The following is a 16,938-nucleotide window of genomic DNA, read 5'->3' as shown; positions in this document are numbered from 1 at the left end:
AGAATTTCCGTTCGTATTTAAACGGAATTGAAGAGACATCCTCTCATTTTATGTTAAGCGTTAGGTTTATGATATAAATCTTATTAATACGTACTGACCATTGGTCAGTACTCTTAAGTCTTTCTTACAGCATTACTGTGACTTCGATATAGCATATATCGTCGGAGATAAACCGACGCGTCACTCTAAGTTAAGAGCGTAACATTAATATTTACACTATAGCAAGCATTCAATGAACAAATCCCAGAAACTTATTCCCTAGCCAAGCAAATACGTTCTTTGATAGTTATACCTCAACAATTTCATAACTCGTTAAAAGGCAAGCGGTGTAATATAAATGAATTTACTTGATATTTGTATTGGTTGAAACTGTGAAGTTCCCGCCACACCAACAATCGCACCATATTTCCGAGCCGGCTGATTCTGGAATGAGAGAAAAGGGGATAAAATGATGCTCCCGTACTTGAGCGGGAAAAGAAGGTGGTGTCACAGAAGGGGGAAAATTTTGCACCCGCTCTCTGGATTTTATCCAAAGCCCCGTGATAATCCAGCGATTTCGTTTACCCTTTCATAACAGTTTTCGAAGCGTATGAGTGCTCATTTTAAAAAGCAGCCAAATAATAAACGTAAATGCTACAGTCCCAGTTTCAGGTGTAGAAATAAACCAAGTATTAAACCAAGTATTGTCCATGTTGTAATTTACAGCCTCGTATTTTATAAAATACCGTCACGTATTGTATCGCTCCACGCCTGCCTTTCATTTTAGTTTTTTTAGGTTTCTAGTCTGTGGCGCTCCCGTAGCTCCTGTCACTCGCTCCATCTTCACCCCTGCTCGTCTCGAACACCTCCTGACGTATCAGCGCCCCCCCCTGCAAACGCTGCCATCGCTGCCCATGCAGTCCGAACCACCCGCTTCATCTGCGTCTGCGTCTAAGGTGCGTGTACATGCAACTCCACTTATTTTACGGGATTAACACTGTGTTATACTTGCGTGTATTGCGTATCGTTAGTCCTCTGGTGAGTCGTCAGGCGTGCCCTCGACGGCTTGCCGCCACGTAGTATCTGGCATGGGGTCTTCTTGCGAGGCTTCGGAAAACATGGACAATGAGAATCATCCAAGTATTGTCCAGGAACTAAAGACACCCGTGGTTGTGCCTGGTCCGGTTGACTCTCCATATCCAAGTTTGGCTGCGTGGACAGCGTACCTGAAGGATTATGCCTTGCAGACGCGTCAGATCATCCGGGTCTTCGGAACACTAAGTTGCGATTTAAGGAACAAGCGTCTGGCGAATACTGTGGCCGCCAAGAAAGGTTTAGACGTTCCATACGTGCCTGAGGACTGGATCATGTACATGCGTACATACATCTGCACTCATGGCTGGCCTGCGAAGATCCGAACAACCGGTAAGCGCCCCAAGCACTTCGTCCGCGCGACAGGGTGCAAGTTTCGTTTCGTGGTCCAAATGGTGGAGGAGGGGTGTGTGTGGGTGCTTCGAGTACAGAATGGCCTTTATCAGCACAACCACGCAGTAGCCACCGAGCATTTCTTGACGTACGCAGAGAATCGAAAGGTTGGTTGTGCGGACACAAAGGACGCTGTCATTACTATGGTTAATCATGGACGCAAACGCGCCCGCATCTACGAGTATCTTCTCGCGAGAGGAGAGCACTTGGTTAAGAAAGACGTGGACAACTTGGTCCAGCGTTTTAAGAGCGAGGGTCGTGGTGGGATTGACGATGACGATGCTGTAGCGCAGGCTCTCGCTGTATTTGCCGCACAAGATGGTAACGTTGTTACGGTGGATGAGACTGACGCGGGTCACTCCGGAGATATGAGCATGACGTCTCGGCACCAGCGGGAGATGATCACGCGCTTTCCGGAGCTTTTGCTGGTAGATTGCACCTACAGGACCAATCGGTACGTGTATTGTCCATGTATTATACTTGTTTTATTATTATTTGGTCCAAGTATTGGACCAAATAAATCTACATGTGTACTCCTTGATTAACAAGTTCTGTTCTTTAGGTACAATTACCAGCTGTGTACTTTGATGGCAATCGATGACAAGGGTCGAGGGCAGCCTGTACAGCAATCACTACTAGAACGAAATGCTGACTGGCATATGTCGCGTGCTTTGGATCATTTACTCCGAGTGGATCCTGCTATTACTGACAATGTCCAGGTTCTCATGGTTGACAAAGACCTGAATGAGATCCGAGTTCTTCGCACCTACTTTCCTAACGCCCGAGTTCTCATATGCTTCTTTCACGTTATCAAATATCTTCGCACTGCTTCGCGGAAGCCCGAATATGGCAAGATATCGTCCGACGACCATGATGCCATAGACACGTTAGTGCATAATATGGTGTATGCAGTAAGTGAGGAAGTCTACCAGAACAATTGGAGATCGATGAAGACCCACTGTACCAGAACTGGGTTCACCTCGTTTTACGAATACATGGACGAGAACTGGAACAAGTGCACGGACATGTGGGTTATGTATAAGCGCGCTCGGTTGGCGCACTTACGCGTGCATACCAACAATCATTTGGAAACCTGGTTTGGTCACTTCAAGGATGCTGTACATCACAATATGACCATGACCGATACGGTGAAGGCGCTGAAGGCAGCTGATGACAGGACTCGCAGTGAGTACGTGTTTGACAAGACCCGTATCGGTGTTCTTGTAAACCGAAATTACGATGAGGAGATGAGCCAAGTTCTAAAGTTTACGTCCCACTTCGTCGCGGAACACGTGGAAAAGGAGTATGTTATGGCTATCTCGAAGGTGGATATTTTCAAGTTCGACACGAAATCGAAACCGGGTTTTGTGGCGGTCACCGGGAAACACAAGGTACATTTCGTTCAACTAGATACGTGGAACTGCACCTGTTCGTTTGCATGTGCCATGAGACTGCCGTGCCAGCACGCCATCTCGTACCGAAAGTGGAGTGAAATAGGTGGATCCATCATCCCGCTTAATAGGATCGATGAAAGGTGAGTTGTTTTCTCGATTTATCTGTGATTAATCTAAGATTCAACCATGATGTATGTATGAATGATACATGATTCGTCCATGTATCATTCATGATTCGACCGGGATACACTAACAAAACCTGTGTTGTAATATATATGAGCAGGTGGCTGCATCCGGTGGACCAGTCCGTGACCCCTCGACCTTTTGTGGTCTCAGCGTACCGATACTCAATGAAACCGCGTTTTACCTCCTCCCGATGAAATTGCTGCAGAAGTGCGTCTCCGCGTTGCCTGTGAAGAATACGCCTGATACTGCGATTTCGGTCTTCTCTCAGAGTCAGTCTACACAAGACAGCCAGTCAACACAAGATAAGGAACTTGGAGAACACACATCTGGACAAAGCATGGATAATCCTGGACAAAACATGGATAATCCTAGACAAAACATGGATAATCGTGGACAAACCCCAGATATTGAATGTGTGGAAATCACTGGAATTGGTATCTTCTCACGAGCACAGATAGAAGCGATGCTTTACCTGACTACCATGAAGAATCAATGCGAGCAAGGGCTCGCATTCTGCAAGTGGCTGATGGAGGATGTCGTCAGTGTTGTAGGAAGTGCACTACATCCAACGCTACAGGAGATGACAGATCAAGTTGCGCGCTCAAATCCCCAAGACATTATCCAAATTGAAGGTCATGAATATCACTACGCTATGCTATTCCGTATGAAGCCCCCTTCCTGGGCAAATGACGCCCTGATTCTCGCATTCTGCGCCAGACTTTGTGCAACTAATTCAACGGCTTATGTAGTTGGGATCGAGAATGCTGTGACGGGAAGGAAAATGAAGACATTTACAGAAACGATCAAGGCAAAGGCACAAATGCTGAAGAGTTGTGCCGAGACTCTGTTCATCCCAGTCAACTTCGGGAACACACACTGGTGTGGTATCATTGTGGACGTCAAGGGAAACCAAGTAATGTACTACGACCCCATGAACCAAAAGTCTTACAACAGCGTACTTGGACCGAATGTCGTGGGATTTGGGCGAAAACGCTTGAGCGATGCCTACCGAGGGTACTGGCATATCAACTCGCCAAATTCAAAACTAGACGGGTCATAACTTGTGGCTTTCTACGTCATGGCTCAGGTTTTGGGCGTTTAACGTCGACAAAAGTATCTTGTTGGACTTGACCCAGACTTGTCTCACGCTACTGCGGTTCCGTATCCTACAATTCCTGCTAAAGGGTAGCATTTCAAACTAACTCACTCAATCGAATTCGTTTTTACTCTATCAATTTGATCTATGTCTACCCGTACCTGTGTGCACTATGTCTACCCGTACCTGTGTGCACTATGTCTACCCGTACTTGTGTGCACTATGTTTACCTGTACAATACATGGAACGGTACATGGATCGAACATGGATTAGTCGTTATTTCTCACTATCGAGGCAAAGACATTCGCTTCAGCATCGATCCGAATCACTTCATCTTAATATGAATTTTAATTTACCAGATCGGTAATTTATGGACAATACTTGGTTCAATACTTGGATTATTTCTATACCTGATACTTGGACTGTAGCATCGTCCAATATTTATCAATGTTCATCCCTGCATCCAAACAAATCGTTTAGACCAATCCGAAGCAACGCCGAAAATCAAAGCTACTGCCGGGCTCTATAAGTAAGTCATTCCGTAGGTCTCTGCCCCACGATCAAGTGCCTGCCATGCTGCGTCTCCGCCACCTCCATCCCTCTCTGCTCGACTCCGCGTCCCGACGCGCGCTGTCCTCGACCCCACGCAGCTTCCGCAAGATCCTTGTGGCCAACCGCGGCGAAATCGCACTCCGTGTGATGCGGTCGGCGCAGAAGCTAAACATCGAGACTGTGGCAGTTTACAGCGATGCCGACGCCAACTCGCAGCATGTTAAGCTAGCCACAGAGGCCTACCGCTTGGGACCCGCACCTGCCAGCAAGAGTTACTTAAATTACCCCAAAATCCTGGAGATCTGTCGCCAATCTGGGGCTGAGGCGGTGCATCCGGGCTACGGCTTCTTGTCAGAAAACGCAGCGTTCGCTCGAGCCTGTCAGGAGGCAGGTGTCGAGTTTATCGGCCCACCTGTTAAGGCTATCGAAGATATGGGGTCTAAGAGCGCATCTAAGGACATTATGATCAAGGCCGGCGTCCCAGTGACCCCTGGGTATCACGGAGCAGACCAGAGCTTCGAGACGCTGCAGAAAGAAGCCGAGAAGATTGGATATCCCGTGCTCATTAAGGCAGTGCTGGGAGGTGGAGGCAAAGGCATGAGAATCGTTGATGAGGAGAAGGACTTCCAAGACGCCCTGGACGCTTGTGTGAGAGAAGGACAAGCGTCTTTCGGTGACGGACGAGTGCTCATCGAGAAGTATTTGAGGAAACCCAGACACGTCGAGCTCCAGATCTTCGGAGACAAACACGGCAACGTCATTCATCTGTTCGAACGAGACTGCAGCGTCCAACGACGTCATCAAAAAGTCCTGGAGGAAGCGCCAGCACCGAACATGTCGGAGGCTTTACGCAAGAAGATGGGAGACGCCGCAGTCGCCGCTGCGAAGGCTGTGGGCTACGTTGGCGCTGGAACGGTGGAATTTCTGCTGGATGAGGACGAGTCCTTCTACTTTATGGAGATGAACACGCGTCTCCAAGTGGAACACCCAGTCACGGAGATGATCACCAAGCAAGATCTGGTTGAGCTGCAGCTGAAGGTTGCTGCAGGGCAAAAACTCCCGATCCGCCAGGAAGATCTGAAAATCCACGGCCATGCTGTGGAAGCGCGTATCTACGCGGAAAACCCGTACAAGTACGTTTTTAGAGCTGTGTAGCCTTGTTGTGTGATGTTCTTTTAATCGGTTTTGTAGTGATTTTCTACCTGGAAGCGGCAAGTTGCAACATCTCCGCTTGCCTCGCACATCTAAAGACGTTCGAGTGGACACTGGAATCATTCAAGGCGATGAAGTATCCATTTTTTACGACCCCATGATTGCCAAGCTCATTGTACACGGCGACAACCGTCAAGCCGCGCTGGATAAAATGATCAAAGCGCTGCACGAGTACCAGATTGTGGGTCTTCCTACAAATATCGAGTTCGTAGCTCGCACAGCGGACCACGCGGCGTTCAGGAAAGGAGGCGTCGATACCAGTTTTCTCAACAAGTTTGGCGACGACGTGCTTGGGTCGTTGGGAGTGTATCCGACTTACGCTAAGGCACTGGGGGCTGTGAGTTTGCTTCTTCTTGAACAGGTTGAGCGGCGCCCAACTGGAAATTATAATGGTGAATTGCAGTCGCCTTGGTCGGACGGCGCCTTGGCTCATTTCCGCTCACTGGAAACTCTCGAGAGGAAGCTTTCGCTGAGCCAGGACGATGACGAGGCTTCGGTGTCAGTTAAATGTCTGTCGAACGACACGTACGAAGTGGTTCTCGACGGCGTCGCTGGTCAGGAGACCCACGAAGTCAGTGGAGCCATTGATGAGAGCGGAGAGTTTAAGTTTCGGGTAGGCAACCGCACGTTCAAGGGGACTGCTGTGATTCACCAGCAGGAGCTTCATCTCTTCTGCGACGACAATAGCCAGCGCTACGACTACAAGTTCCACGTCCCGTTGCCCTCTTTCGAGCCGGCAAAGGGCAGCGCCAGTGCCACTGCACACAGCAAGATCGTTGCACCGATGCCGGGCAAGATTATTAAGGTACTGGTGAAGAATGGCGACTCGATCAAGACCGATCAGCCGCTGCTGATCATGGAAGCCATGAAGATGGAGCACGTGATCCGTGCCCCCAAAGATGGCAAAGTGCAAGAGTTGTTCTGCGAAAAAGATGATTTTGTGACGGATGGTCATGTGCTAGTTGAGCTGGACTAACAGTCGAGTGGGGATCACATGGAGATAGTCAGAGTCTGAATCGTACAGATGCGTCGTGCTGTCAAAGTACTTCTCGAGCTACCTTACCCGTTTTCACAAAAAAGTTCTTGGGCCCGTTTTCACGGACCCAAGAGCTTTTTTTAATTGTGCAAATGTCGCTGGAAAATACAATCCATTATTTTGCCATTACCGGTTTAAAATTTTCAAAACTACATGTAATCAATAAGAAATTACTACTTCAAATTAAAACAATTTTCAATCTCCCATCAAGTCTAAGAGGGCAAGGACTTTGTGAGCTCACTTTTCCAGCAGCCATGGCGCTGTCCTATTAACAACATAGAGACGTTTGATAACAGTATGTGATGACGCGTCATTATAATATCAAGTTGGCGCAGCTTTAGAAAGCAATTTGTATGTTTAAATGTAAGTAAGAATGAACTAATAAAACATGTTGCTGCCATTTCAGAGCTGGAGCCGTTTCCGTGATGAAACTTGGATGCAATTGGGAATTTATGACTAAAACTATGGGATGAAACGTCAAAAACAATTATCAGGTCTTTGTCCTTTTACAGACACAAAACAACTACGAAGATATGGGCGCTGTCATCATGCCAATTTCAATACTGAAGCAATTCTGGTAGATTGTGGGCTTTCACACAGGTCTACTTTTTTAGCATAAAATTTTATGATCAAAGTTTTAAAGGACGCAAAATTAAACGGGGCATACAAACACCTGAAGTTGCCAGACAAACTCACTTCCACTGAGATGCCAGGTGTGCGTAATGGTTTACCCTAAATTCGAAGGCGATGACGAACTCAGCTGCTGAGACGGACAATGGAAGCTTTCAAGTGTACAAGTTCTAGGAGGCCATTAATAGGCAAACACTGTAGTGAGTCACTACTCGTGAGTCACTACTACAGTAGTTGTCTTGGGGTAGTCTTCCAGCAGACTATCTTCCTGCCTTAGCGGCCGCAACGCGTGTTTATCGTCGGTATGATCCGCGGCAATGAAGACCCTCGTCACCCGGACAGACCCACGCACTTGACTTTGATTATGACTGCTGTATCTGTGGCCGTGAGTGTTGTTCCCGAGGGTTTACCGATGGTCGTGACTATCTGTCTGTCGTCCGGTACGGCCGAGATGGTCAAGAAGAATGTACTTGTACGTAAACTCGCGTCAGTGGAGACGCTAGGCGCAGCGTCAGTAATCTGTACCGACAAGACGGGCACATTGACGGGAGGCAAGATGACTGCAGTAAAGCTCTGGGACGATTTCCGCAAGTTTTCACTCACTGGCAAGGGGGTGAACGCTCTGTCCTCGCTTCGGACGGTAGCAGTCAAAGCGAACCGGAGGCCGGCAATGTGCAAGCTCGCACGACTTCGATGGCTTCGGTGCTGTGCAGTAACACGCAACTCAAGCAAGTGGAAGGCGACGACGGCGAGACTCCACGTTGACTTCCTTTTGGCAACTCTTCCGAGGCTCCTTTGGTAGGATAGCCACACCCACCGCGATGAGACCCATTACGTACCTAGTGTGGTGTAGATCTCGCTGTAGAGGCATGAGCTTCAGTGCTTGGCCATGCAGTCACCAAGCGGGTTACGTATCCACTTCTCCTCTGCAGACGCATCCTTGCCGCTCTTGGCTTGTGTAGAGCTGCAATGGATCCCACACGCGTGTTCATACCAGTCTCCACTACAATACCGCGAGCGTTGCCGGCCGTGATCGTCGTAGACGAGAAGACCATGTTACTCGCTGTCAACTTGGCCGGTTTGCCGGCTCCAGCGGGGTGGATCGCAGCGTTGTATTTCTTGGGGACATCCTCGGATTCGCCCGTGAGCAGCATCTCGTTACACTTGAGATACCGTTGATACCGACAACACCAACAGCCAACAGCCTGGGCGTGGTAGCATAGGTGGTGGCAACGGCAAAGACTTGGAAGCGGCAGCAATGACATCAACGGTCAGAAACTTGCGGAAATGCTTGCGTACACTCTGGATGGCACTTGGGAAAATGACCGTCCTAAGCTTGGGTCGACACTGCCAGAAGGTGTACGAGTCGCACCGCCAACACATAATCAGTGGCAGGGATCACATCATCAGTGGCAGGAGCTAGTGCGATCTTGAGCAATGCCTGCAACTTGGTGCTACTGCGATCACTGCTGCAGAAGCAAATGCAACCGCGAACAGCCACCACGCTAGCCTGCACGTCCATAAGGTGGCTTCCGGAGGAGATCGAGGACGAGCATAAATGTGGAGGCTCTCACAGCTTCCACTCCTTTGAATGGCTTCACAATGGACATCATGGTGCCAGACACGGTGGCTTGATCCTTGTTGGGGGCTTGTTGCAGTGACTCACTACTGTACATGTAGTACGGAGACGCATAACTTATGACATACCGGTAAGCCCCTAAAAGATTGTGCTGCCCTGATTTTCCCCTCCCGTGCAAGCCAACATTCTGACCCGCTAGAGAGAGCGAATCGGTTTAACCCCTTAGTTCCCGCATGTTGGACCGCTCAACATGACGGGTGTATCTTTTTTTTGGGCATCTATGTTATGTTGGAGGTCCAACATAAGCAAAAGTCATACTTGATTTTTGTATTGGAACAGATCTATTGAGATCGGCATACTGAAGTCATTGTCGTATTATTGGTTCAAGACGAGCGCTCGGGGTTTTGGATCAGGATAGTGTGACAAAGTCAAAGCACGCCATTCCCGTTTGAACTGGTGGCCGCCAGCCCAAATCTCACCTCATTCTTCAATTTCGCAGCTTGCACGTAAGACCAAAAGCGATGGTCGCTACGGCAGGTAAAGGGCCACCCGGGCGGACACCACGGACCACGGAGCCAGGACACACTGCAGGAGAGACAAAGGAGCGACACGCGCAGCTGCTGACCAAGCTCAGCGATCGACACCGCCGCCATCTTCTTTGAGACAGCGCAGCGCTGGGCCAATTTGTGGCGCTTGCAGAGCGCGACGTGGTGGCACCACGTCATCGTGACGGTACTGCTCATGCGTGCCTATACTTTGATGAAAGCGGTAGTGCTGACTCTGTTGTGATTGTAGGTGCTCGTGATGACCGTGATCGTGCTGGCGGTAGTGGTGGAGACACAGCTGGCGCTCAGGAGAGCGCGGAACCCGCTGAAAGTGCTTTTGCGAATGCTGATTGTGTTTCTTCCGTTGCGGAGGCTAAGCAACCCGCTACCGCAAAGCCGCAGAAGAAAGGAGCTGCTAAAGACCGCGCTAAACTAACGACACCAGCCATGGAAGTCCGAAAGGCGACGGGAGTGTACAAGCCATCAAACCCTGGAAAGCCTCGCCAGGACGCCGAAGCCAAGGACGCAGAGGACGTTGAGGTTGACGCGACGGATGTCGCTGCTGAGGCGATGGCGATACCGTCGTCATCCGCAGCACCTACCGAGGCTCAGGTGCCACTAGAACCAGCCGTGGTCGAGATAATGGCCGACTTGATGTCCAATTTGGAGAGCGATGTCGCGGCTCGCGTGGACAACGATGCGGACACCCCTGCGCGTATTTCTTCACGGCGGTCAACAAAAGAGCAGATTACGCCGAGGCCGCCATCTCTTGGCAGGAGCCGTCGACCCCCCAAGCCTCGGAAGTCAAGTCAATCGAAGAAACGTCGACGTCCTGTTTTACAAGACGACAACCTGGTTAGTGGTGATGACGAGGACGCAGTGGGCACCACAGGGGCCCCTCCGGGTATGTCCACGGGTGATGGGGAGGAAGAAGTGGAACGTCCATTTGGAAGCCCGAGGTGTATGGTGAGTGGAGACCCGAACCTAATGGAGATTGGTGCTGAGCAATGCACTAGGTTGAACTCTGACGAGGAGACGGGATGCGATGAGGAGCCAGAAGAAGAAGACGATGATAGCGGGTGGAGTGAAGACTGGAGCCTCGGCGAGCTCACGGATGAAGACGAGGTCGGTGACCCCAACGCGACGATGCTTCCAGACTCGCTTTGTTTGTCGGCTGCTCGCAACAAGAAGGTTCTCAAGAACATGCGAAAGACTGGGTGGGAATATGGTGCGTTCACGTTGATACAGTCCAACATAATGAGATCGAGTTTCAACTTGATCCAACATAAGCTCCAACCTATACTAACTATCATTCATCACTCTTGCTCTTGCAGATCCTGACAAATTTGGCCCCGACCCTACGTATGCTGACCTCTACGACGGACCGTTTGGACCAAGCGAGAGTGTGATGGCTGTTGCAGAAGATTCCCTTGCACTGTTGCTCTACTTTTTGCCACCGAGACTGTGGTTGAACATCACGTTGGAATCGAACAATTATCAGTCGCAGACACTTGTGCATCGGACCCGAGGGATCCGAGACCAGCAGCGCACCAGTGGAGGGGAGGTTGAAGGGTTGAGTGCCATCCGGCGACGGTTGTCAAGCGTCCCTAAGATTGAACCGTGGGAAATTCTTCGCGTCATGGCGTTGCTGATCGCGCGGATGTTGACTCCGATCAGGAAAGGAATCGCCGCACACTGGGGGCTAAAGAAGGTGGGTGCACTTCCGTCCAACAGGTTCGGTCAGTTCGTGTCGAAGAACAGATTCTTCCATATAATAGGCTACCTGCACTTCAGCAACAACAAGTCGCCTCAGGCGAAGCTCGACCGCGCATGGAAGATACGACCGGTAGTCGACGTGCTACAGGGGACTTTTGCTCGAGGTTACCGCACCCCTCCTGTCATCAGCTTCGATGAAGCCACCCTCCCGTCCCGATCGCGATACAATCCAACCCGCCAGTTCAACAAAGATAAGCCTCATAAATGAGGAACCAAGGTATTCGTCGCGGCGTGTGCCAAGACAGCGTACTGCCTGAGGTGAGTCTGGTATGAAGCGCAACTAGCCATTGCTGGTTGCGCTTCTTTTTTTTGGTCCAAGTGCGTATGTTGGCTTGGATCAACATAAGCACTGCTCTCTACAATGTCATCCAACATACGGGTAACTTTAGATGTGTTTAACGTTTGTATCCAGACTCGAAGTGTATTGTGGAGCCAAGACGCATCTCCGGACACCAGTACCTGAGGACAACAACAGTGGAGAAGCCGCTGTGATCCGGAACATGAATGCTTTGTGCCCGCCTAGTTCTACAAGCCCCTGGCGCTTAGTGGTCACGGATAGATTCTACACCTCGGTGGGCCTGGCGCTAGAACTCCTCCATCGACGAATGTACCTGACTGGCACCATACAAACAGATCGCACTGGGTATGCGGATGGAGTGATTACGTCGAAGAAGTTTAAGCAAGTGAATGGTCGAAAAGAGGTAGTTCCTCCGCAGGGCACGGTGAAGATAGCAGAGAACAAAATGTTCCCAGCAATCACGGCGCTCATGTGGATGGATCGTAACCCGGTCCACATGCTCTCCAGCGGAGGCAGCCGAGTCACTGGGACTGTAATGCGTCGTGTGCACGGAGAGATGACCCCAGTACCTGCTCCGTAGTTGGTACGGGACTACCACCGCTGGATGGGTGGCGTCGATGTGCACGACCAGCTCCGGATGCAGCGCTACAGCGTCCAACTCAGTTACAAGACGAGAAAGTACTATAAAACCCTGTTCTTCGGGTTGTTCGACATGGCGCTCGTAAACGCTTTCATCGTGTTTCGCCACTACCGGCAGATGAACAACCTGAGCGCATCGAAACACTTTCAGTTCTTCGAGACCTTGATGGACCAGCTTCTGGCCGTGGATTCTATTGAGACCTTCGATACTATCGCGCAATCAGCTCGAGCCCAAGCCTGGACTGCTGCGTCTCCAGCCAGATCAGATTCGAGCAGACAAACAAATCCAGACGATGTTATCGCTCATGGGCATACACTGGAGGAGAATCCGGACACCGTAGACGGAGAACACGGACTGAAGCGACGCCACCGATCCTGCAAAGTATGCGCGCTATTCAAGGTCAAGCCGCGGAAGTACACGAAATACTTCTGTCCCGGGTGCTCCACAGGAAATCGCCGCAAGTATATGTGTAACGTAGCTCGTGAAGGACGAGCTAAGACGTGTTTCCACGTATGGCATACGGACTGGAACAACGGGAACGACATTCCCCAGCGCCTGCTGATGGACCACAAAGTCCGCAACCGACCGCCTTCACGTCACCCTGGCAAGAAGCGACGTCGGCGCAGCGCGGATGTCGAGAGCACCGTTCACAGCGACCGCGAAGAAGCTGAAAACGACTTAGACAACGAGGCGGAGGCGAGTGACGCCTAGGAAGCCCTTTTCTGAGTATTTTTAGTTTTTTTTTGTTGCTGGGGCATGTAATCAATTGAAACGTCTTCTTCTCTACATTTTCTATTGGCTCTCGCTTTTCAAGGCAGTGGTGTTAGACGCGTGCCATGATGCAGAAATATGGCCTCCAACATTTCTTATGTTGCCCAGTCATCTTAAACTATTTTGACAATGGACGCCTTCCAAAAATATAGTAAGCACCTGACATACCTGCAGCAGATATTGCAGGCATAACGATCGAATAAAATCCGTGGGGCGTAAAAATCGTCTGAGTAATCTACCCTTCCCCTATATTTAATCTCTGTAGCCATCTTATCGCTAGATCTAGAATTTTGTATTAGAAATGCTGACCATCGCTCTGAACTGGCCCACAATCACTCTCTCTCTGCATATATCTCGCATATCTCATTTTTGCGCTCAAGTTGAAGAAGCCCACACTTTCGAAAATCGGTCGTTGAGGGCAAAGTGCCGCCATCGTAACGAAAGGTACGTACTCAAGAAGCTTGGAGAAGAATGTTTGCTAATTGGCTTCCTACTTGCAGGAGATGGTTCACTCGGCCACGTATTGGCGTCTTATCCAGAAACCAGCCCACAGAGGGAGGAAGTCCACTTCGTAGCGTTGCATAGTGAGAATAGCCCTTGATAGAGAGCGAAAATCCCACAAACACGATGCTAATTGTCCGTCATCTCCGCTTGTATATAACTCGTAGTGAAACTACTCATGCAAAGGAACTTTGCCACTGTTCTTCAAATACATAATCCCAACCCCGTGTTACAGGGAGATCTCCATCGCGCCTGTAAACGTCGTTCGGATTTCCGAAATGCCCACCGTGCGGACTCGGTAATTTGCCATCCGAAATAGGTTGTTTAGTCGCAGTCCACGGAGCTTCTGGTCGTAGGGAAGCGGCAGGTTCAAGCGACTGTAAACCTTCTGCACGCTGCCCATGCCCCACTCAGCAGCCTGTCTCACCGACGTGATGGCGTTGTGCAGGGTGCGCGCCGAGCTTCGTAGCGACGGTTGAATCCTCTCGAGATCCCCGTCCTTCAACGGCGTCAATATTCTCCCGGTCATCGCCGTGGAGCAGGGAAACGCCGAATCTGACACGACGTTCATGCGCACATCCGGACAGTAAGTAGGATCCAGGAGCTTCATGCGAAATCCCAAAGAGGTGTCGGAATCGTTCCAGGACCCAGGGCAGTTATGCTTGGACCATATGATGCACCCGTCGGCGGCGAAGCAGATCGTGCCGGTCACCAGCACGGAGTGTAGCCATCCGTTATACATTGCATTTTGTAGGTCAGCATTAGATGGTTGCTGCACCTGAAACATATAGACACCAACAGAAGAATATTAATTGGCATGTAGCAATAAAGAGAGTCAGTATAGAGACCCACACGAAAGTTCTTGCCGTCTATGAACCCGAACGTGTGTTTCAATAGCGGCTCGCGGGAATTGACCAGCGTCGCCAGCTCTCGCTGTCGAGATGGCGACGGCCATGAAATACGTGCTAGATAGAAGTCCTGAAGGGCACGCGACAATGCTTCTTCGGCCTTACGTAGCGAGCGCGACAACGTGCTGGGAGGAACCCCGAACAACATGCACAGAGTCGCGTTCTCCATTGAACCCACGTAGAAGCAAAGTACAAGTCCTAGGGCTTGATGGTGATATCGTAGCTTCGGTGGCCGACCTCTACTTCTCGCCGAAGGAAGGTGGTAGAAGCGCGAGAATCTTTTAAGTAGGTGTTTAAAGGCAGCTCTGCGTAGTATATAGTAGCAGTTGTTACGAACAGTGCGAACATTATCCGCTCGTCAATAAAACCTACCTCGTGAGGCTTGTAGCGTTTATGAAGTTCGTGTCGAGGCCGTTCCGGTAAAGGGCCATCCACGCGGCCGCACAGGGTGTATCCAAGCATGACACCGTCAGGTAGTGACGTGTACGCATGGCAACGCGCCACGCGCTCTCCATCATCTGCTGGTGCACTTCACGGCGGACACTACCCAAACTAGCTTCGCGCCACGAGTGTGCGGCGCTCAATAACAGCAGCACGTCAACGTCATCGTCCTCCTCGTGCATCTTGTTGGCGAGAGTCTCTAAAGGGGAAGTGGTGAGCTTCAAGTACAATTTTTTTAGTCCAATAGAAATTGCCGCAATGTATAAAACTGCTAGTAAACTCAAGTACCTTCTTGCGGAGGGGACACTTTGCACTGGCCTAGGTTCCTCCTCTTACTAGATTTGTGGTGGGGCACAAAACATATAAGTCGACATAGAGGTCGATAAAACCTGACATATCTGCTGCAGATATGTCAGGTGCTTACTATATTTTTGGAAGGCGTCCAATCACTAGAGCCAACATAAGATGCTGGTAAGTTGGATTCGTCTTTTTTTTACTGGTACTATCCACAGGACAAAACCGGACGGATTCTGAAGCATACAAACTCCCATATTAATTTATGTTGGACCTCCAACATAACAACAAAATATACCCCCCCACTGGGGGGGTATATTTTGTTGGGGGCCCCAGGGGTTAAGCGATACCACGAAGAGCTCTCCCGAATTCCTAGGAGTCGAGGGTTCATGTACAGTATCCAACGTTATAAAGGCAAGTCACTTGACATTGCAAAGTTAACAATGCTTGGATGCCTAAAAATGCTTGGCGAAGTTGTCGTTTTGTTTATCGCGACTTCAGTGACTGAAGCTCAGTCCGCCCTGACTCAATTCTTGAGCCTGTCTGTGGATTTGCACGAGCGATCAAGCCACCGGCTTGCTTGATAATGGGAACTGACACGAGCGATTCAACTTTTGAATCAACGCTCCGAGGGCGGGAATCAGCATCAGCTATTGCAACTGGCCCAACGCTGTCGTGCGAGCGATGCTGTAAGCCAGTGAGAAGGTGCTACTAGCAGGTTGCTTCTGTAGTAGCAGCTACATGTAGCACCGTGCTAGCTTGGCACGATGGCGCACCACCCACCACTCGCTCACAGCTCTGGAAGTGGAGCCGACTGTCACACTTCAACGCTATCTAACCTGATGCTCCACCAACGGTGCCTGCTCGATGTCTGACTAAGATCTATTAATACGTACCTGTACATTCACAAATCTGCAAGCGTCACCATAACTCTGGCGACGGGCAACGAGTCGTCGTTGAACGACGACCCCCCCGTGATATTCGCCGTACCACTCAGAACAGAGTTGAGCCCTATAGCTTTTCTTGGCTTGAGCCAGATGCACTCAGGCCCTCAGGTCAGGACCGTCCTGAGCAGGCTGATGCTAGCCATCTTCACCCAGCACTATGGCTGGCGAGAGTTACTGCCACTGCCGCCATCGCTAAGCGTTATATGCACTGGTGGTCGAGTGCGGCCGCGTCGGTCGCCAATTTCAGCGCCCCCAGAAGCCCCGGATGGTGTCTGGGTGCCGCGATCTCTATGTGCGCATCCTTTCGTTGAAATGGCAGTCACACCGAGGGTCCTGTCTGTTACAGTACTGCTCGGTCTCTTTAGACTCTCGCTGTTGTCATTCCCCAATCTCCCGAATCTTGTTCAAGCCTATCGCAGAACTTTCCGTCCCTTACAATGCGTGGTGTGCCTGGCCTCAACCTGGACAAAGTGCAGCCTGTCATGGACGCGCCGCCAATTAAGCCGCGAGAGGTTGCACCCTTCCTTCGCAGCCTGCGCCGTATGCTCGATGATGAGAGCAACGAGATTCTGCGGTGGACACCTAACGGCCGCGCCTTCGAGATCCTCGACATGGACCGAATGATGAACGAGGTGCTGCCCAAGTACTTTAAGCACCGCAAGTACACA

General features: G+C 50.3%; 2 protein-coding genes across 2 annotated transcripts; both read left to right on the top strand.

Annotated features, from left to right (window-relative positions):
- Positions 1-4,713: 4,713 nt before the first annotated feature.
- PITG_04658 (methylcrotonoyl-CoA carboxylase subunit alpha, putative) lies at positions 4,714-6,880 on the top strand (the record flags this gene model as incomplete). The annotated part of the gene is made up of 3 exons (XM_002905351.1): positions 4,714-5,825; positions 5,884-6,436; positions 6,497-6,880. 3 exons carry the CDS (start codon positions 4,714-4,716, stop codon positions 6,878-6,880), a joined length of 2,049 nt encoding a protein of 682 aa, XP_002905397.1.
- A 994-nt stretch (positions 6,881-7,874) lies between these two features.
- Positions 7,875-8,286, top strand: PITG_04657 (P-type ATPase (P-ATPase) Superfamily; the record flags this gene model as incomplete). Its single annotated transcript, XM_002905350.1, has 2 exons — positions 7,875-8,161; positions 8,250-8,286. The coding sequence occupies 2 exons, from the start codon at positions 7,875-7,877 to the stop codon at positions 8,284-8,286; spliced, it is 324 nt and encodes a 107-aa protein (XP_002905396.1).
- Positions 8,287-16,938: the final 8,652 nt, after the last annotated feature.

Source organism: Phytophthora infestans, genomic scaffold, assembly GCF_000142945.1.
Source record: "Phytophthora infestans T30-4 supercont1.6 genomic scaffold, whole genome shotgun sequence".
NCBI classification, from domain to species: Eukaryota; Oomycota; class Peronosporomycetes; order Peronosporales; family Peronosporaceae; genus Phytophthora; species Phytophthora infestans.
Note: the sequence above shows the minus strand (reverse complement) of the source record. Positions and strands in the feature narration are given on the sequence as shown.